The sequence below is a fragment of the Amphiprion ocellaris genome, chromosome 16 (assembly GCF_022539595.1).
Source record: "Amphiprion ocellaris isolate individual 3 ecotype Okinawa chromosome 16, ASM2253959v1, whole genome shotgun sequence".
NCBI classification, from domain to species: domain Eukaryota; kingdom Metazoa; phylum Chordata; class Actinopteri; family Pomacentridae; genus Amphiprion; species Amphiprion ocellaris.
The window spans coordinates 12,100,512-12,122,131 of NC_072781.1; the positions used below are offsets into that span (position 1 = coordinate 12,100,512).

At 40.1% G+C, this 21,620-nt stretch overlaps 2 protein-coding genes across 8 annotated transcripts in view; one reads left to right on the forward strand and one right to left on the reverse strand.

Annotated features, from left to right (window-relative positions):
- wdfy4 (WDFY family member 4) overlaps positions 1-9,494 on the forward strand; it is a 43,240-nt gene extending 33,746 nt beyond the window's left edge. For 2 of the 6 annotated variants that reach the window (XM_055018775.1, XM_055018776.1), the window contains exons 56-65: positions 795-886; positions 2,088-2,297; positions 2,418-2,538; positions 3,918-4,084; positions 6,736-6,894; positions 6,981-7,160; positions 7,380-7,562; positions 8,110-8,197; positions 8,881-9,010; positions 9,151-9,494. In XM_055018775.1, coding sequence (XP_054874750.1) covers positions 795-886; positions 2,088-2,297; positions 2,418-2,538; positions 3,918-4,084; positions 6,736-6,894; positions 6,981-7,160; positions 7,380-7,562; positions 8,110-8,197; positions 8,881-9,010; positions 9,151-9,214 — 1,394 coding nt within the window. In that variant the 3' untranslated portion in view covers positions 9,215-9,494. Of the gene's footprint in view, positions 1-480; positions 543-794; positions 887-2,087; positions 2,298-2,417; positions 2,539-3,917; positions 4,085-6,735; positions 6,895-6,980; positions 7,161-7,379; positions 7,563-8,109; positions 8,198-8,880; positions 9,011-9,150 lie in introns of those variants that run through there. The other 4 variants (XM_023283715.3, XM_023283716.3, XM_023283717.3 and 1 more) reach the window with 3 other exon arrangements.
- Positions 9,495-11,681: 2,187 nt separating this feature from the next.
- Positions 11,682-21,614, reverse strand: vstm4a (V-set and transmembrane domain containing 4a). Of its 2 annotated transcripts, none has more exons than XM_023283701.3 (8): positions 20,317-21,614; positions 18,613-19,065; positions 14,565-14,618; positions 14,354-14,461; positions 14,202-14,235; positions 13,565-13,707; positions 13,000-13,061; positions 11,682-12,260 (listed from the first exon to the last, which is right to left on the reverse strand). In XM_023283701.3, exons 1-8 carry the CDS (start codon positions 20,363-20,365, stop codon positions 12,108-12,110), a joined length of 1,056 nt encoding a protein of 351 aa, XP_023139469.2. In that variant the 5' UTR covers positions 20,366-21,614; the 3' UTR covers positions 11,682-12,107. The 2 variants fall into 2 exon arrangements, with proteins under 2 accessions (XP_023139469.2, XP_023139468.2); XM_023283700.3 differs by having other exon boundaries at positions 18,613-19,068.
- Positions 21,615-21,620: the final 6 nt, after the last annotated feature.

Sequence of the window (21,620 nt, forward strand, 5' to 3'; positions counted from 1 at the left end):
AGTGCCAGGATCCAACATCCTCCTAACAGAACATTGCATTGATCAATGTTTCCTCTTCACCTGTCTGTGGTTTTAATGTTGTGACTAACAAGTGTAAAATATATCTTTCTTCTTATGTCTTGCCATCACAGTAAAATGGTATGTGTTGCGTTATGTCGTTATGCTGGCATCTGTTGCTCTGACTCTGTAGACACATTTTTGTACACACAACAAACCCAAGATTGATACATAGTTGAGTCTTAATACCTACGTCACAGGAACTCCGTGTGGAGTCGATGATTAGATTTTGGAATGTCTTTCTGCGTAACTAGTATTTTGTAATAAGTATAAACAGTGTCACTAGCCATGTGTTTTAAAGGTAGCTCTTGAGTTGTTGTTTTTAACATTCTGTGATTTTTTTCAAAAGTATATTGTTTATCTATGAGGCCTTAAAAACATGCAAAATTAACTTCCTTTCTCTTAAAACATTTTCCAAGCCAGTCCTGGAAAGAAGAGAACATGCACTGTCCGTGTAGGCTAGCTGCTTCTTCCCTGCTTTTTGTGTGAATTTTATGTCTCTTGGCACATTTCCTCCAGCAGTCGTCAGTCGGTGTTGTCATGTGAAGCTTTTGGCAGGGGTGTGGATGGCATCACTCAGGTTCTAATGTATGTGCTTGTTGAGCACACAAATGACACCACTCATCAAAATGTTGCTCCACTAGTGTCAAAAGACTCCACAGTGTATCTTTAAACTACACAAAGTGATGTGATGTGATGTAGCAGGCTGTATTTAATGTGTTTTTGTATCACTTTAGGCTGTATGGAGGATGGTACCGCTCTGGGAGATGTCCAGCTGCCTCCGTGGGCGAAAGGTGACCCCCAGGAGTTCATTAGAATCCATCGAGAGGTCAGTGACTCCTGACCTCACTGAACCTGTCTGTTCCTGTTGGCCAGCCTGGCCTGTTACATACAGAGACTTTTCCCATGAGACCTAATAATGTTTGTCAATACTGGCTGATGTATATACACAGAAGATGCACTGTTTTATTATCTCCAAATATCTGCTGTATGAGCGTCAATGTAATAGTGTTGGTTGCCATCAGTTTGTCTTCATTCTCTCTCCCACAGTATAAGAGACAGATGATATTCACAGTAGTCACATTCATTAGACTCTCTAAAGGCCATTTTGTCTCACTCAGTTTGGTTCACTTACATTCTTTTGGTACTAACTGTTGTCAACTATAATGACCAGTTGTTTTCCTTTTGAAGAGAATGCATAAAAAGGCATGTATCTGAAGTTTAGATGACAGAAACTGAAGGACAACAAGCCTATTTAACACGATTCAGGGCAGACACAAGACTTTCTCTTTTTTTTTTTTTCATTATGCCATTATTTCTGCCAGCCCTTTACGGGTTGAATATTCACTCTATTCTCTTTTCTCGGCTCTTTCACTGTGTGGGATTATTGTATGTCTCTTTTTCACTGTTGGTTGAGTGTGACCCTCCCTTTTTCCATTCCTGGGGCATCTATGATGGTTATCACTCTGTAATCTACTGAACCACTCATATTGCCTACCATTCTCATAAAATTAGTGACTTTAGAAGATTGTTTTTTTCTTCCACAGACAAATTAACTCAGGACAATATATCCTCGTTATGATGTTTTTTTTTTCAGCTTTCTGTTCTTCCCAGATGGGTTTATTAAGATTTGGTGCAAGGATGTAGCTGGTCATAATGCCCACTTTTCCTTATTAACTCTTCAAAATCAATCTCTGGCTAATTCTACCCAAATCATTCTTTAATTCTAACATGAAGATATGCTCATAACACAGCTGTTCAGCTTCCTGCTGTTCTGGACTTCTAAATTGACTTTTGGAAGAAATCATCTAGTACCTGAATAATCTGATTGGCTGTGCAGTCTCACAGAAGTTTTGTGTGTTTTAAACTCTCATATTAACAGTTTGACTGATGGTTTTGGGCCTGCTATAATAACCAATGCTACACATTGCTGTTTTTTAAGACTGCACAATGGATGTTTAGAAGTTTTGTAATATTACTTGACTAGATGGTTTTAGTTTTACAACAATCACCTGCTCTGTTTCCATTAGGCTCTGGAAAGTGACTACGTGAGTTCCCACATCCACCTGTGGATTGACCTAATTTTTGGATACCGGCAACAAGGTCCAGCTGCTGTGGAAAGCTTGAACACATTCCACCCTTATTTCTATGCCAAGAGAGGCCGGCAAGATGCTAAGGACCCTGTCATCAAGAGTACAATCTTGGGATATGTCAGCAACTTTGGCCAGGTTCCCAAACAGGTAAAAAGGGAAAAAAAACAAACAAAAGCAGAAAGAGAAAAAATACATGAATTTTTGCATGTTGTCATATTGTATTAAAAAATAACCTTATATTGTGAATCATCTATGTCTTTCTTAAAGCTCTTTACCAAGCCTCATCCACCTCGCAGTGGCTCTAAGAAAGAAGGATCATCACCACCACATCCAACTCCATTCTTTTTCAAACTGGATAAACTAAAGACATCTGCACAGCCATTCAGAGGTACTGCTATACAATGAAGAAGCTCAGAAGATGATTTCTTAATTTTGAATAACCTGTTTGATATTTTGGGAAATATGCTTTATGGTATTATTGTGAAAAATTCAATGAAAATATCAATACCATTGTCTGTGCACTAAATATATCCGCAGCCTGTGGGCAGTAAGTTTAGTTTAGTAAAAAGATGGCGGGGAACACAGTTAAACTGGCTATCAGTAATGGTTAAAAAAATGGCTTCAAGCACTTCTAAGCTTGTTTTTGCAGTGCTCTCGGGTAGTTTTTTCTTCCTTTGGACAGCCACCCATTTCCAGTCTTTATTATAAGCCAAGCTTATTTGCTGAAGGCCGTTGCTTAATATTTAGTGTACTTGCGGCCAAAATGTGAAACTATTCCTGTTAATGAAGGTATCAAATTAAAACAAATATCATTCATAAGGCTGCATAATACAGCTTTATAAATGATATAGATTCTCAAACAGCTCAAATAATATTGCTATTTTCTGCTGAGTAATCAGAATTTAATCAATTATCGTCGTCTGCGTTTGACATTATTTGGTGTTGTTCCTGTTTTATTTCATTTCGTACCATTTGATGTCAGTTATTATACACAGGATGTGCCAAGCTCTCAAGGGAATCGTTGAAACGGAGTGAGAATGTCCATAGATTAATTTACACTACAGAAGGGTAGAAGGAGCTATCTGTTAGAACTACAATATGGAGATGACTCTTCCGCTGAGCCCTACTTAATAATCTGAATATCCCTACAGGCCCACTGAGGGAGAGGAGATGAATCTGCAAACGCTCAGGGAGAGATTCCTGCATATTACATTTCATATTAAATCTTAGAGTGTCTGATCTGATCAATAAGCAGATAGAGATGAATAGGAGGAGGAACGCTAAAACTAATGTGGACAGAACTTCTTTCTGGGGATTTTAGAAGCAGAACTGGCAGTAGGGTGTAATGATTCCTGCCTGTTCCTGCATGGATAGGTCAATTTTAAGTACAATTACAGCCTCTCTCTCACTACCCTCACACACATACACACACATACATACAATTTATACTGTCCACGATGCAGCTGTCCCCCTAGGACCGAGCCTCGGTTTATTGTAACCTGGGAATATCTGTTTTAATTGCCCAGTTTTCTGTGGTCAGTTTAATGAAATTCTTTACAAGTTTACTGAGCTACCGAACTCTTTAATGTGATGTTTTTGAAGAGCTATTATCTTCATGGGGCCAAGCAGGTTTATTCAGCTACACAAAATGCAGAATGAGGTCACTTGTTCTTTTTCATACGTTTCTTTTTCTGCATATGGTTTGACTGACATTTTAATCGAATCACCCCCGTCTTGCTGATGGTGCCTTTCTAAACCTCACTGCAGAGCTGCCGAGAGGCCCAGTAGGTCAGATCCTGTGTCTGGAAAAGGAGGTTGTGGTCCTGGAGAGAAACCGGCTCCTCCTTTCACCCCCGCTGGGCTGCTTCTTCAGCTGGGGATTCCCCGACAATAGCTGCGCTTTTGGAAACTACGCCACGGACAAGGTCTGTATGGTGAGATATGCAATAGATGAGTTTTGTTTCTTGCATTATTGCACAACCATCTAGCTCCGTGCAGTTGCATAAATCAAATTAAAATTAATTGAATGCAGGCCAGTGATGCGCTAATTGTCCGTGGACTTTTATTAAAATGTGAGAAAAAGGTTGGAAAAGCAATGAAACTTCAATAATAGTGTTTAATGTTTATTTACTCAGTTTAATAGAAAGTGAATTTTACCCAGTTTAATTGCATACTTGACCTTTAGAGACTCTTTATGTTCTGCTAAACACACACACTCTGCTGCATTAGATGAGGCAAGTGATTTCTTGACAACTACTACTATCGCCTAGGCAGAACCATTAAGGAACATATTAATTTTTTTATAAATTGCCATACAGAGCCATCCCTTGGCTTTTGCACTTTGTACGTACTTATTTAAGTGAAATTAGCTCTCACTAGCGTTTGGTCATTTACATATCTCCCACTCTATAAAATCTAGCTCGTTTCTTTGTGCAATAAAACTGTGAAATAGACGTAAAGCATTAAGTCAACATCACAGTAATTTAAGATAAAATTCTACAACTACATTATTCAACACCTTTCAGATGGTGCTATTCAAACTTGAATATAGATTGTTCTATGAGAAAAAGACTAATTTTGTCAGTCTTTAAGTAATACGAACACATCTGACTCTGCTTCAATTGTCTTTTTTTTGTACAGTAAGAATACTTTATGACTTTGATAATCATATTTTCATTAAAGAATGAAACAGATTTTTGTGTGTTTCTGTTGTTGTGAGTGTATGAATACTGCAGTTGGAATAAACTGTATATTTTGTGTGTGTGTGTTTCATGGGTGGCTGAATGGTTATTTTATTCATGTGGAGTATTTATCATTTATTATTTTATGTTTTTTGTCAATCACTTCAGTCCCTAGGATAACGTTATTTCTTTTACACCGACAAATCAAAGATAAGATGGTTTTACCTTAGCTGACATGTTTCAACTGCAGTCTTCTTCAGAGCGTCATCTGACGTGTGCTGACGTGTCCTTTTTATCAGGTGAGCGGTCTGACAGATCTGTCAGAATCTGTCAGACAGGCCACGCCCCCCACCGTCCGGTGCTCTCTGGAGGATGGAATCCCAGGTATTAGAGGGTGTAGGCCCCCTCGTCCTGGTTCATGGAGCAGCTCGCCTGCTTCCTGATCTCGATGGCCTCCTTGATCCATTGTTTATGCTTGTTGGTCTCCGATGTTAAAATCCTCCCCCTGTCCCAGTCCATGATATGATTATTTATTTTGCAGTGATCCTTGATGGCTGATTTTTTGTTTTCTTGTTCGGCTTTATCTTTTTGTGTTCTTGTGAGTCGTCCAGTTGTTTCCTTTTCGCATTGTGTCTGGTGTTCTTCTCCTCTTGTGCTGAATGAGCTGCCTGTTTCTCCAATGTATGTTTTCTCGCAAGATTTGCATGGAATTTCATAAATGATGTTGCATTTCTTGTCCGGTTCTATTTTGTCTTTGGGGTGGACTAATAGCTGCCGGAGTTTTGTATGTGGTTTTACTGCTGTATTGATGTTGTGTTTTTTCATTATGCGCTGTATGGGTTCTGTTATCCCACGGATATATGGGATGGTGATAATGTGTTTGTTTTTATTGTCCGGTTGTTGTGTGCGTTTTGTTTGTGTTTCCTTTTGTTTATTTACTTTGTTTTTAGCTTGTTGTTTTCCTTTGTTGATGGCCCATGTCGGGTATTGGCAGTGTATGAGTGCGTTCTTGATGTGTTTTTCCTCCTCCTGTCTGTCTTTATCGTCTGTTATGATGTTGGTCCTTTTGTAAAGTGTTCTAACTACTGATAGTTTGTAAACTGTGGGATGTTCTGATGTCCACAGGAGGTACTGGTCTGTATGTGTAGGTTTCCTGTAAACAGTGATCTTAATGCTGCCGTCTTCTCTGTGGTGTATGTTTAAGTTCAAAAATGAAATGGTCCGGTTTATTTCTTCTTTGTGGGTGAATTGTATATTTCCTGTGTCGTCCATGTTGTTCAGATGATCGGTAAGTTCTTGTGTGTGTCCAGATTTTATTATTTCCGGGATGTCATCAACATATCGTTTCCAGAGTGTAGGTCTGCATTGTGTGGGTGCTGTGTGGATGGCTTTGGTTTCTAAGTCCTCCATGAAGAAATTACTCATTATTGCAGATAGTGGATCTCCCATTGCAAAACCTTGTTTTTGGCTGTAAATAATTCCTTTGAACTGAAAATAGGTGGATGTGGCAACGAACCACAGTAGTGTGATGATGTCATTTACTGTAAGATTTGTGCGTTTTTTCAGTGTCCTGTCCTTCTTAAGTCGCTCCTGTACGATATGTAGTGTGACATCAGCAGGGGTTTTTGTGAATAATGAAACATCGTGTGAAATGAATATGTCGTCTTTTTGTACTGTGATACGCTCTGAAGAAGACTGCAGTTGAAACATGTCAGCCAAGGTAAAACCATCTTATCTTTGATTTGTCGGTGTAAAAGAAATAACGTCATCCTATGATAGTCAACGACAAAATGATCATCCAAACACTTCAGTCCTTGTCTATGAAATGTGGTCAACAAATGTATTCAACTTGACAAGCCACTCATAGACACTTATGCTGGTTGTGTCCGTTTTTCTATCTCTAGACGTTTGCAGTGTGTGAGAGTTTGTGTGACTGGGGCGAGACTCTGTGCTCCGTCTGTCCCAACCTGACAACCGTCATCACTGCAGGAACCAGCGCTGTGGTTTGTGTGTGGGACGTGGCCATCACCAAGGACAAACTCACTCACATGAAGCTCAGACAGGTACTATCCCATAGTGTATTTGTGCACACATACTGTACACACTCTGACACACAGATGCACTAATACTACCCCGCTGTTCTTTGTAGCCATTGTACGGTCACACAGATGCAGTGACGTGTCTGGCAGTGTCTGAGATCCACAGTGTAATAGTGAGTGGCTCCCGTGACCTCACCTGTATCCTGTGGGACATGGAAGAATTAAGTTACATCACCCAGTTAGCAGGACACACAACCAGCATCTCTGCTCTGGCTATCAATGAACTCACTGTAAGTCCACCTTATGGTCTCCTTCACATTCTCTACTTTCTTTTTCTCTTTGCTGTCTTTTTTCTTTTCTTTGAAATTTTTGTCTGACCATCATAATGCTGCCCCTCTTCACTCCCAGAACGAGGAAGGGAGGGTTCTCACTGTTGACAGCATGCATCCTCATTTTTTGTGTATATCTGTGCACACATGAGCATCAGCACCGTGTTATTCTGTCCACAGGGTGAGATCGTGTCATGTGCGGGACCTCTGCTCTACCTGTGGAACATGAAGGGCCAGCTGCTGACGTGCAATGAAGCTTCCTGCGGGCCTCAGGCAGACATCCTGTGTGTCAGCTTCACACAGCGACACGAGTGGGATGCCAGAAATGTCATCGTCACAGGTTGTGGCGATGGCATTATACGGGTGAGTTTATTGCAAGCAGGTAATATGTGATGGCGCATGAGTTGCTGAGTGCATGGCAGGAACAGAGCGTCTGTCCTGAAGTTATTTGAGGGCAGCTCATTGTAGGTACATAGGGATCAGTTGGAGAGTTTTAGTATTGTTTTTACACAATGCACTGTACACTATTCAACGGTGGCAGTTATTACTTTGGTATTAGCCTCGCAGGTACCAGCTTGGATGTCCATCAAGATATTAATAACAGCATATGGGTTGTATATATAGTGTATGACTGTTTTGCTTAGAATTAATATAAGCATATGCTGCCTCTCTGCAATCAAAGCTGCAAACTCTAAATTGTGCTTCACTTGGGAGTGGGTGCCCATGCCACACACTCACAACACACACACGCATATACACACACACACACACAAATGGTATCATTACTTTATTATTACATTGAGTGTGTGGCATGTTGGTGTGTGTGCACCGGGGCGCGTATGTGAGTGTGTTTGTTATTATGTTGAATTATGTCTCTGATTTTGCTACTCGTTATGTGTCTCTCATACAGATATGGAGGACAGAGTACACCAGAACACAATTACCTGGCCCTCCAGAAGAGCCCGTGTCCCCGGGGCGAGACCGAGCGAAGAGAGATGGTAATGTTACTGGCAGTAGGATGGGATGTACATGTAGGTGCTGTATTTATAACAGCAGAGATGCTGAGGGTGGCTGACAGTTGGAGAGCTATGAAACCCTCTGAAAGGCAACGGCACAAAAACGACATGATCCTTGTTTTTAATGCTTCTAAAATCCCCATTGCTATCTAATTAGATAAATCCTTAAGTGTGAGATGATTATTTTTAACCGCTCATCTCAGAGCTAGACAGCGTGGTTTCCAGATGAGAGCTTGTAATGCTTACCCTATCCCTCACTAGCATTAGGGCTAGCAGGAATTATGTTGTTATAAAGTTATTAAACATAGAGGCAGTAAACACTGATGAGTAATTCTGCTGACGTGTGTGTGCGTGTATAATTTAGAAAGCAATAATACCCAGATCCAATTTGGCATACGTTGGTTACAGCCTCGCGTCACCTCATAGGAGTATTATGCTTTCCAATTACATTGAGACAAGTCTTTACGTAACACTGAAGCATTTCTATTTGAGGGATTTTTCTCACTTTTACAGCCTGCTGACTGCAGATGGACACTGCGTTAATGTACAGTTTAATTTTTTTGAGATGACTGTTGAGGTCAGGCTTTCAAACAGGCTGGACAAGTGCACTGTAATTCAGTAGTAAGTGGATGCTGATGTACTGTACCCTCATGATGAATCTACAGTGAGCAGCTCATGCCAGGTTAAAGGCTGGGAGAGACATCTGGTGTTGTGTCAAGAGCTGAACAGAAGTCAGACTGGGTCTCAACGCCGTTTCAAAAATAATCCGGCCATCACAGCACTTGCTATGTCCAGGTACAGTAAATATCATGCACCCATTCACAGCTAAGAGTGAATTGTGGGTTTCACACATCAGACAAATGTGTACAGCATTCTGTGTATATTATTGCATACTTTAGAACATAACACATTTGTATTGCTCTCTTTCTGTGTAGGAGTCATGCTACTCTGTTGGCCGGCGATGCCTGGGGCAGAGTTTTCACCTGGATCTGCGAGTGAAAGGTGGTAATGCTTAAGCACAATCACGCCTCCAGCCAGTATTCTGTACACCAACAGAAAATTCATCAGTATCTCAGGTGTGACAGCAGCTGAGCAGCAAGAACTGCTTTATTTCAGCTGTCTTGTGTGTGCATTCACAGAGAACTATGTTATAAGATTTTATACATTCATGTTTATGATAAAATTGATATTTGCCTCCTACATTAATATTTAATTATGTATTTTTCTCTGTATATACTGAATTTCGATATAAATTTGAATAAAAATGACAGTTGCCAAACATCGCCTGTGTCTTCATGATTTTGATAATGAATGATATCTAAGTAGATCAGGATGGATTGTATTTTATATCATTGGGCACCCCTGAAGATGAAAGCTGTAAGCTACTTGCTAATATTTTCCAGAACTGCTGGATGAATATGAACGAGGGAAAATGTATTTATGCTTGCTTAGTGCTTTAGCAGATCTTAAAAGGGGCCACAGCTGAAGCCTGAAGTTGAAGTGAGCAGATTTAAGCTGAGGAGGAGAGGAATTGTGAATGATGAACAAGAGCATCCATGCATGCTCTGCCAACATTCCCTGAGAAATGTTGCTTTTAATAGTATTATAAAGCCGGAGCGGTTTGTTTTTCAGGAACTGCAAATCAAGCATCCACCGTTATAAAAACTATGGCATGCACACAAGTCAGCATTTTCTGCTATGAGGGTTGCAATGTTTTGCTTTGGTAAATGTCTGGCATGAACAATTCAGGATGTTTAGTTAGATGTGAATAGCTTACTGGCCTCACTTTGTTGTTTTTCGCAATGTGTTCTCAGTTTGCTATCTAATGTGGCATTTATGAGTATTTGACTGCTATTTCTTTTTGTCCAATTACTCTCCAAAAGTTTACTGTGACTGCGTTAAGTGTGTGTGTTGTGGGTGATGTGAAATGTGTTTGGGTTTTGTTGAGGTATTGTTTCTGCTTGTCACAGCTTTTTGTGTGTGTCTTTATGATTACCCAAGGACAAATATGTCTTTTTAGTCACAAAAGAGTGTTCAATCTCTGTAATCACTGCAGGGCCTTGACAGCACACATGGGTAAATCTGACCCATTTGAAGAAAGACAGTGTGAAGTTTAACCCTTTTATAAATGTTCATCTTAATCTCACAGAGGAAAAGTAAAATAACAAGACTCTAACATCAGTGCACATATATTCTAATAATGCTAGACTGTTGAGACTGTGAAGGCTTGTTTGCTTTCCGTCTCCCGGTTGCACTCTCATGCACATGAACCACTCTTCTCTATCATAAGGGAAGAGGTCTCTCTCTTTAACCTTTATGTGTGTGGCTAATTGTGCTAAGTGGAGTAGCTTAATAGAGTGGAAAATAGTCCTCATAATTTTCCCAGAGAGCGAGCAATGACCTTCTCTAAAGACAACGGCCATCTCCATTCTCTCTACACCGCTGGTTTTATGATATGAAATGTCAAACCATTGGGTTCCTCAGAATAATTAAATCAAATAAATTATTGCACCTAGGCAGAACCATCTTGTAGCCTAACCCAATTATAATGCACTGTAAAGCTAATTATTAACCATGATTACAATTAGTCTAATTTGAATAAATGTAGTCATTAGCGGGTTCATCCTAGTCAGTGAGTTTGAACTGTGGGGGGATGATGGTCTTTCTCTCTCTCAGTCTCTCCCACTCACCAAAGAGAAAGGTGTGGATGTGCATCATTCTCTTTCTCCAGACGCCTCCATCTTCATCCCATTTTTCACACACTGACCTTCACAAAATGGCCTACACCCTTCACCTTTCCTGTAATGTTGGCTGCTTCTAGGATTTATATTTGCTGTTTATGCCTTTGCCACATTGATCAGGCTTTGAAATTAGAAGCAGTATGTGTCTGTCCCTACTGGTGTTTGATTAGAATATTTAAATGGAAAATGCTTATATTTTATCTTTCCTTGCCAAATGTTTGATGAGAAAATTAATATTGCTCACATATTTGCCTGTCTGAGGTACCAAACTGCTGCTTCCATCGACGCATAAGTCAAAATGTTCCTGACAAAATGTTTAATTGATACAAAAGCAAAATGGAATTTGCACGGATTACCTTGAAACCTATGATGGCGAGGTTTCAGGAAGCTGGTTGTCTTTAAACTTTTGTGTTTCCAAATAATGAGCTTTAGAAATGCTGAGACAGATTTTATCATCTTCAGATGCAGACATTCAAACTGTCTCCTGTTTTTGTTTTAATGCTAAGCTAACCTTACTGTCACCCAGTTTACCAGACAAATATGTGAGTGGTTTGAATCTCACATATTTGTCATAGAAAGTCTTCAAACAGTTCTTCTGATAGATTATTGAAAACATTCATTTGCCATTAGTCAGCAAATTACAGACAAATCTGACAAAGTGCAATCCACTTTATAGATATGCTTTAAAACTGTTTATGCAAATCAAAGACTACACTCCTTACATGTCAGACCCAGGCATGTTTATTAATATGATGTATTAGTACTGTAATTGGGCTACAAATGCATTTAAAAAGCTGAGTGTTACAGCGCCTTGTGGCACTGCAGTAAGAGAGCCTGGACAACATTTTCTTTCCACACAGTCTCCTGAGTTTATACAAAATAGTTAACGGTAAGAGCATTCTATAAACATCTGGCTCACAGGCCAGTGATGCCAGCAAACAAAACAACAGAATTAAAAGACCCCAGAACTGCTGTGCTGGAATGAAACTGCACAGAGCAAACACAAAACCCTCATTTACAAACAGATGTGGCATGCTTGCATCCAAAAAAACAATGCTAAATGTCATACTGATAGTTCATAAATATAGTCCTTTGGATGCTACTCGGTTCGGCTGGGAGGGATGAATTCTGGCCTCGCCCAGCTGCCATGGTTACAGCTGTTTCTCCTGGAAGAGGATCTGAGCGTACACGGTGTCCGAGTTGCAGGGTGCGGGGTCAGGAGTGGAGGAGGCCGGGGGCTCCAGCCTCGGTCTGACGAGCTCCAGCTCTGCATACGTCAGGCTGTCTTCATGTGATACTCGAGGCTGGTGAAGGGAGGGAATGGGTTAGACGCATTGAAGGAATTCAGTTGGCAGAGAATGCGAAACAGAAAAGCATTGCATATACTCAACACAGATTTAGATTTTACTATAGAAAAAAAAGATGCACAGAAAGAATGCGTGTTGTCTGCATTTAATAATCTTTAGCAAATAGTTTTGTTCCACTTTCCATAGTTGTGCTTCTCAGCTGCAGACATTATGTGTTTACAGGGTTTTGCAGGAACATTCAGTTTACTCGAAAACATTTGGTACAATAGCAGGCCTGTCCAATATCCTCAGATCGTCCTAGTTGCACTAATCCAATCAGTATGTTCGTGCAAAAAAATCACAAGAACGGCATCAATACAAATACTGATGATCCTTAGTTTGACTAGTTTTCTTTTGTATATACTTGTTTGACATTTTATCGTAGACATAAAACCAATGAAGCACTCTAAATAAATAATTGTGTTTCAGAAGCAATAAAGCCAAACAGAATCATCAGGCTCATAACTGAATGAAGAGACGGCAATAAACTCCTGTAGACAATCATGCAGTCATGAAACAAATTCCCTCTTGCATGTATCTCAATAACTACTCTGCTCATGGAAAAGAAATCATATTTTCCAAAAAACTATAAATACATTGTAAAGATATTAAGGGTTTATGTTTCTTAAATGAGTTTAATGGTAGTGGTGGACATAGGTTATGGGCTTTTCTTCTGGGAGGGAATGAGGAGACTTACAGCAGTGGATGTCCTTGGCTTCGACCTTCTGGGTTTCTGAGGTCTCTTTGCAGCAACTGGCGCTGAAAAACAGAGACAACCTTAATTGATTCAAAGCCGCAGCCAGGAGGAATAAACTCGCAGATATGACTGTGTGGTTGAAGTCAAGATTATCTTCCAATCAAGGTGTTGTTTAGAACAGAACTAAGAGCTCTATTCAGTTATTTTCCGCATCAGTTTTGATTTTGCCTTTGACAATAGACTCAGCAGGCTTTTTACAATCTCAGACTGTTTTCTCCTGATCTCCTATCTCTCGAACTATGCTGTTTTTGTCACAGAAGTTGAATGAAGCTGGGGGTATCGTTTTCTGCTTTTGTTTTTGCTAATCGTTTACTGTTCTTTCTTTTCTTGGAGCTGGGGCCTCTGTCAGCCCCCTGACTCTAATACTTTCAGTGTGTTTGGAATTTTAAAGACAAGGGCTGGGAATGGAACCAGATTGTGAACATTTTTGGATGATCAAAATCCAATAAAATCCATGAGCAAAGTTATTGTTCAAGGAAATAAAGGGCCACAACCAGCTCTTTACCTTTGGCTGATATGTGCAGTGGTGGATCTTCAGGTAGTTTTGGTGGCATCACTGTTCTTTCAGGTTTTTGTCTTGATTCTTTCCTTTGTGTTCTTGGAGAGGAACTGGAAGAGCTGCTGGAGCTGGTTACAGTCTCTCCTGAGCTGTATGGAGTAGAAGAGATTACATTTTAATTAGGGCTGCAACTAACACTGCTCTGCATTATTAATTAATCTATTGTTTTCTTCTTTATGCTCAAGCAAAATATATAAAAATGTTTCAAAAATGCAGAAGCAATGCGTGGTAAACTGTCAATAGATGGCCTGCTACTACTGTTTCTGTGATCTATAAATTGCTAGATTTATATCTATCAAAATGTAGAAGAAAATATCCATCAAACCTTTTCAAAGCACAAAACAATGTGGTCAAATATTAAGTTTTAAAATAACCACCATTGCAAAATCAAAGACATTCAACTGATCGTTATGTAGAACTAAGCAAAGAAACAAATCTTCACATTTTAGGAGCTAATCAGCATATAGTTGTCATTTTTAAGCAATACATCTTTAATTATTCAGCCGTTTACATTTCACTGAGCATTTAACTGTGGTTACTTAATTATTTCAATACTGTTTCATAACAAACAACATACACATACCTGCTTTCTGGACATTTCACCAGAAGGTAACTGGCTGTGGAGAAAGCAGAAGAAAAACACATGATGACTTCACAGGTTTGTTTCAAATAGGTAACCTAAAACATAAAGTTAGAAATGTGAAGTTTCTGTAGGAAGACAAATGATGGTTTTACCTTTGAGCCTGTGTCTTCTGTGGAAGTACTGGCAGGTTAGGACGAGTGTGAACAGGAAGATGGACAACAAGCCCAGCGAGCAGATCAGCACAGCACACAGATACACATCTAAATCACAGACAGAAAAAAACGTCAGGACAGTGGTATTATCAAAGTAAGGCGTGTAGATAATAAAGCGACACAGAAATAGGGCTAGAGATTAAAACAGTACCTGCAAATAAAAGCCACGGTCCTTCACTGCTTCCATCCTCAGGGGTAAAGTGCACTGGAGAAACAATAGTTTAAGAAAGTCAGCAAAAACTGCCTATAGAGGACAGAAAACTGTGCCTAGACTAAGTATCTTTGTAAAATGCTGATGTCTAAGGACACTGTCCCAATACAGCAGACAGCCTCAGTGGTTTCCTGAAATATCCAAACCACTGTCATGAAGGGAGAGTCTGCTGGCGCATCGGCCAAACCCACCACACACACAAACACACACACACGCATACACACACAAACACACACACGCACACACAGGCCTCACTCTGTTGCTGTTCTTGGACAGTGTTTGGGGGGGGTTCCCCATTGCTCCGCATATCAACTTCCTTTTGTTGCTCACTTGACTTTTCATGTTTTCAATTTTCTTTGTGTCCTTAGAAAAAGACAACAGAGGGGGAAGCTGTTGTGGGTTGGGTGTATAGGTCAGGGGTATTTAGCACGAGGTTGAGGAGAGTGAACAGAGGCTGTGTACATAAATTACTTTGTCTCAGCTCTTCATAATGAGATTTTAATATGTCTTTTACACACAGGTTGATACGTATTAATGAGAAATGATAAGATATTAACTCTAATTGACTTCTAGCCTGTTTCCAGACGACTGAACTGCCTACAAAATTGTCAAATATGTCTTGGCTGTTCCCTCTAAATACTACATAATTAATGTGGGAGCAACACAATGACTTTAGTTGTGGCCAAACATAAAACACTGTCTAAAAATATCAAAACTGCCTCATGTGTATCACTTCAATTTGATCTTTTCACATGCAATCTTTTTCAAAAATATGCATCCAGTCCAACAAACGAGCTGTAACGACAATGGCTTTATAATAATGCAGTGCAGTAAGACAGCCCTGTCCCAAATCTTACTATTGTTGTTGAGACGGTTATAAACATGTAATTCAGTGCTATGACAATTAGTCAAGGGCAGGCCAGTCTATCATGTCATTTGTGCCTGCAAAATTACAAATTACATGTTATTTTGTCCACCCACTGTTTGCCACAAAATATAAAGTAATGACATCCTAAGATAAAGTTTTGGAGCAGAGTCACATTTATCCAACAACACGACGGCTACATTTAGCAGGCATCTCTTGATGATGTGAGCCCCTAACGTTTAGGCTAATGCGAGTAAACCACACATCACACTGTGGTTAACCACAAGCTAAACCCCACATCTGATCAGTGCAAGCAGCCAGAGTTCAACAGGTTGGCTGCTTAGGGAGCTATTAAATGTACACACGCTCCACAGATGTGTCCACACAATACCAACAGTGTACCAAAAGTTCCACAGTTATGCATTAAAAATATATATTTATACACGCTGCCAAGCACCATCAGGTACAGATTTAGGCTCATCTGCTTTCCCCCAGCTGTGGAGAAAGGACATGGAAAAGCGAACCATCTGCAAAAACTGAAGGGGTTATAAACCTGAAGCCAAAGCAATGTGTCTAATACTGTTTTAATTTAATAGTTCAGATTGCGCAATCATTTTACCACTTGAGAAAACAGCATAAAAGCACTTTACATTAGGTTTGTTAGGATTTAGAGATGAGGCAGTGGTCAAACTGTCTTTACGCAAACTCTGTTGTTTAACCTCAGTGGGGTGTAACCTTTGCTCTCTGGTCTGCAGACTGAAATCTGCAGTCTGAGGGGTTCCCTGGATTACAGTTTTTTTTCTCTTTGTTTACCCTTATAATGTCAGCTCTTGTGTTTCTGGTTCTGCGGTCAATGCATGTCAGAGATGCCTGAGGTTGTGTGGCTTCCTTAGCGGGCCCTGAATATAGGGCAGGGCGTTGTCAGATGGCTCTGTCTGACTTCGACCTCGTTTCTATTAAAAAAGTAGTGAAAGGTGTGTAGTAAAGCCACATGGAGGTACATCAAAGCAAGGTATAGAAGCCACATAAATCTCGAGTGAACCCGTTTTTCCATCATATCCCCCAAATGATCAATCTGGTTAAAATCAAATAAGGATCACTCATCATATAAATTAATTAATTTATTACTGCACATGATTGAAATTAATCCTTATCCATATTTATTCAGTTTTCTTATTGTTGAATTCTGCAGGAACCTTGGCACAAAGTAAGTTGCAATTGAATTCTCCAGTAAATTTACTCCTGAGGCTTACATAAAAGTAAACCCAGAATGCTGACGTCATGTGTTTCAGAGTTTTTCAACGTTGCCAACTCAGCAACACTCTACCTTTTACTCCTTACACTCAAACACACAGAGTGATATTGTTGAGTGTGGTTTGGCTGTGTGAGCTCATTGTTTTGAGATGGAAATGCCACAGGAGAGGGGTCATACTCAAGCACATGGGCACCATTTACTGCAAATAGTGAAACTAGAATCACAGAAAACATGGTGCAAATTTCTATTTGATCCTTGTTTTTTCATGAAATCTGTTGCTCTTCCTTTATTTGATTGTTTTCATTGTGGGACAACACAGGCAGCATACCTTAGTTGAAGAAATGTGGCTCTAAGGAAATTCTCTGGAAATGAGTATTCCATGGAACATGGAACATTTTTACAGAAATTAAACCAGAAATCCATGTTGCGCCTGTTCCTGCTTGTCTGTGGCTGTTGTTGTGAAACAATAAAAAATAGAAAGGTACAAGACTTTCTTCACTTCTTGTGAAAGGATAAATTGCTATGGCACAATGTATGGTTTTACCATTTTGCCAGATTTGAATCAAGGTTAAACTGATATTAAATTATCTGTCTGGTTGTTCATTTTGTCCCAAAAAAACTCTTCTCTGTGTATCAGTTACACATTATTGAAATAATCCCTTACTGCTTTAAAGCTGTAACTCTACACCATGGCTTCCTCTAGAATGTGCAGATCTATATAGTCCTTGCCTCTCTCTACCCACCCCTAACCACTCACGGCAGCTTGAGCACACCAGCTCACTGATGACTCTGCTTAGTCACTGTAAAACTTTTCTATACGACAAGTTGTACTCATGTAATTTAGCTATACATAACTAAGCCAGAAATTAATTCTAATTAAGAATTTTGATACAGAAAGCTCCATCCTGAAAGTTGACACAACTGGTTCCTTAGGTTTGCTATATAAGAAACCGTGGAAGTCTGAATCTGTGTTTTTGATGCGTCATGCTAGAATACTTGCACATATTTTTTCTAGCATAGAAAAAACACACCATATGGACACGTTAACATGGTTAAAAATGACAAACTTGATTTTCACTAGAGATGGTCTTTAGAAAATTCTTCTGTGTTTAATGTGACAAAAGTTGAAAGGTTACTGGACAGACTTCCAACGTTGCGAGAAATAGTGCCATACTTGTATTTTTCACTGCCTTATTCACTTTTGCCATTCTCTTCACACCGGGGGATGCCTCCTTAACCCTGGTCTGACACTGATGTAGATTGCAGGTATAAGCCTGCTGTTGGCATTACATTCAGGTTCTCCTCCCCTTCCACCATATACATGTTCCTGCCCTTCAGTAACAACAACAACAACCTCTGGGCAGCAACCTACATGCTGAAAATGTCAAATTTTGCTATAGGTTTGGATTGTGAAATATATTTTTAGTAAAGTATCGTTTTAATGGCAGCGCATACCTCTCTGCATGCAAATGTTTCACCAAAACTATTCCTCCATCATTATTTTGAGTAAACCCCATCAGTGCATCCTGGTCATAGGCTTGTGCAAGATAACTGGGATTGGTCTGAAGAAATGCTGACATATAAAGCTTTTATTTTACCCATAGAAGAAAGATGAGGTGTAGTCAGACCATTCTACACAGTGCTGTGTCAGCACTAGAGAATGGCCTGGTAATACTGCCCTAAACCTAACCCATCTGGCTGAAGAGAGAATAATTTTGACACAAGGAGAATACCAGTTTAGTAATGCCTGAGTTTAAAAGAAGAGGAATAGAGAAAATCAGCAAGTGAAAACTGATACATGCCAATCCCTTCATCGCCCTATTATCAGCCAGTTGGAAAACTGGGTCGTAAAGTATACTTTTAGTTACCTGTCAGCTGTGTGGTGCTGGTACCATTGGAGGATGCTCTCCATGTGTCTCTGTGTTTCCGGATCTCCTGAACTTTACAGGTATAAAAACCCTGGTCCATCTCCATCACGCGGAGAATCCGCAACTGGAACACCTCTCCCTCTGTTTCCTCGTGCAGACGAAACTTTGGCTGGGGGAAACGACGGGTGTAGTTCCCATAGATCTTCATTTTCTTTATGCCCATCTTCACAATGAGAAACTGAGTGGGCTCTGGGGCAGGGGCTGAGGTGGGGGGAAAGGAGGGAGGAGGCCCGACAGTGGGAGCAGTAAGAGGGGAGAAGAACCAGCGAAGAATGAGGACACTGCTGCTTCTCTTCCTTTGAGATACGAGGCAGGACAGTGTCAGATTGTCTTTCTCTGGTACTAAGACAACAGGCCCAGGGGTGACTGTCACATTCAGAGCGTGACATACTTCTACTGAGAGAAAACACAAACAGTACAGGTTATATACAGAGCTGTCACACTAAATAAAATTTTTGTAATTTCATTTCAGATTTCCATATTGCATAGTGAATATGTGCCCCTTTAAAAAAAAAAAAAAAGCATCCATTTATAATATCCAAACCCTAAAAAGCATTCTTTTCAAACCATTAGCAGACTCACAGAATACTATGATATAGTAGCTTGCGTGACTCCTCCCTGCTTTTTAAATTAGTAATTAACTAGGTAATGTGCCTCACATGGAAAAGTCTGAGTTCATTTTTACAAGATGTTTGATTTCCTGCCAATTAGACATAATTGTAGCATCCAGACAAAGTAAGTTTAAATGCACACCCACAGTGGCTCGTTGGATTTATGCTGTCACAGCTCAAACTATTCACTGTTTCTACTTACATGTGTCATTTTATAACTGGATGATAGATTGTCTGTAATAGCTAAAAAGTACTAAAGGACTCAGAAAGACAAGAACTGCAGCATACTTTGTGTGCCACTATTTTGTTTTCCTGGATGCACCCGTGTTTTATTCTGATGCCAGCTCGGTCAAATCTGTTCAGAGGAGACACAGAGTCTGGACACAATATGTGTGATCAGACAGGCAGAGAAGAAGCTACAGGTGGCAAAAATTCATCCTCAGTATGGTAAAACCCGATACAGGCAAAGAGAAGCGGGGCAAGATAACAGGGACCATCTGGTCTCCCATGCTGCTTTGCTATTTTTTTGTTGTGTCAGATGGGGAATCTCCCTTAGGGTCTTCAGGGTCTGTCCCGCACTAATGTGACAACAAATGCAGAAAACTGACTAACCAGCTTCATACACAACTGAACATAACATAAAGATTATATAGCAGAATGAAGGAGTTGTAAGTCTACTTTTTTGACAGTTTGCATACAAAATGGAAATTATACTGAGGTTTTCTGTGATCACAGATTCAACAGCTGGTTTAACTTTACTCAAAGTCAAGTTTGTAAGAGACCGTTCACAACATCAAAATTACCAGTAAAGTATTAACATTGAAGACACTTGCAAATTTTGATTGTTGCGGAGACTATGCTTCTATGCCAATGATTGTTTTTGTAAGTTTAATTTTATTAAACCAAAGTTCCATATTAAACCAAAACTTTATAGTGTCGCAATCACAGATCGAGTTACTACAGTAAACAAATGTTCTTTCTTTCTTGCTAGCCTTCTTGCTGGTTTATATTGCTGTAAACAAGGTAAACTTACCTGTGACCAGAGCCTTAGTCAGGACAAGGACCACTATAGAGAAATACATTTTCCTCAGTCAGCGAATCCATAAACCCAGACAACTGCACAGCACTTACACAAGCAGCTACATTCAAAACAGAGCCTGACTGCACAGCCCGCCAGAGCCCTTACCCACCATTAATTCTTCTCCTCTTTCTCCTCTTTTCTGTGTAATATGAAACAGTAAAGGCTCTGTTCCCACTTAGAAACTCCCACTCTCTCCCAGTACTCTCTCTCTCACTCACTCTCCCTCTGACTGTCTCTCTCGCTTGCTCTCTTTCTCTGTGTGTCCTGCAAAACGTAGGAAATGTCATTTCCTGTGTTCCTGCGAGTGTCTTGGACCATGGCCCAAAACCCCAGAAGTCTAAAGTGATGGTCAGGTCTCGTGGTTTGTGTGTGTGCATGGGCCTGTCGCACTGTGTGCAATTTTGAGGAGCATATACAATGAAATGCTGAACATGCATTTCCATCACCCTAGTTACTCTCAAAGTGTGGGGATGGTGCTCATCTTGCATCTCCAAGTAAGGCTTACAAAAGAGCGAATGCTGATGCTAGTTGTGTTTTTTTTGTGTCTATATGCGTGTATTCATGCATGTATGTGGATGTGCATGTGTCTATGTGTGTGTTCTGGGACCTCTCCCTGTCTAACTGCTGGACAGAGTGGCATGGGCTTGTCTCTGGCTGCGGTTGTCAGACTGTCCCAGTGGTAAGAAGCCTGCTGCTTTATTGGGCAGGCTAAACTGCTGAGGCAGGGCTTCTGCTGGCGCTTTGAGCTCTGCCAAAGCCAAATGGAATTACACAACACATTTAACCCTTCAACTTATATGTAGGATTCTGTATGGATTCAGCAGAAAGTGTGCTGGCTGGTTTTGTAAGGTGGTTTAATCTTTTCTAACCATGACTTTTTTTTTTTTTGTTTTGATAATTTTGTTTTGACAAGACAGTAATTGCATTTTATATATACACAGTTTAAGTTTCAGCTGTAGTACAAGTTTTATGAATTCAGGGTCGTGTAAATCTGCTAAAAATAATAGTTCTGGTGACTGTAGAGGAATATTATGTCTTCTTAACTACATCTTTAACTTGGGGTTTCCCTCAAGTTTTCCTCTTACCTCGGTCCTCAAGTTCAAATGTTTGCTCCAGCAGAGGAATTACTCTGCTCTGCCCCACAGTGGTCACAGCAGGTTACTGCTTCTCAGGGGGATCAACAATACTTGAGGTTACTGTTATGAATCTACGGAGTATATCCAAGCAGTCTTACTGCAGTCGTGTGCGTTTAATAT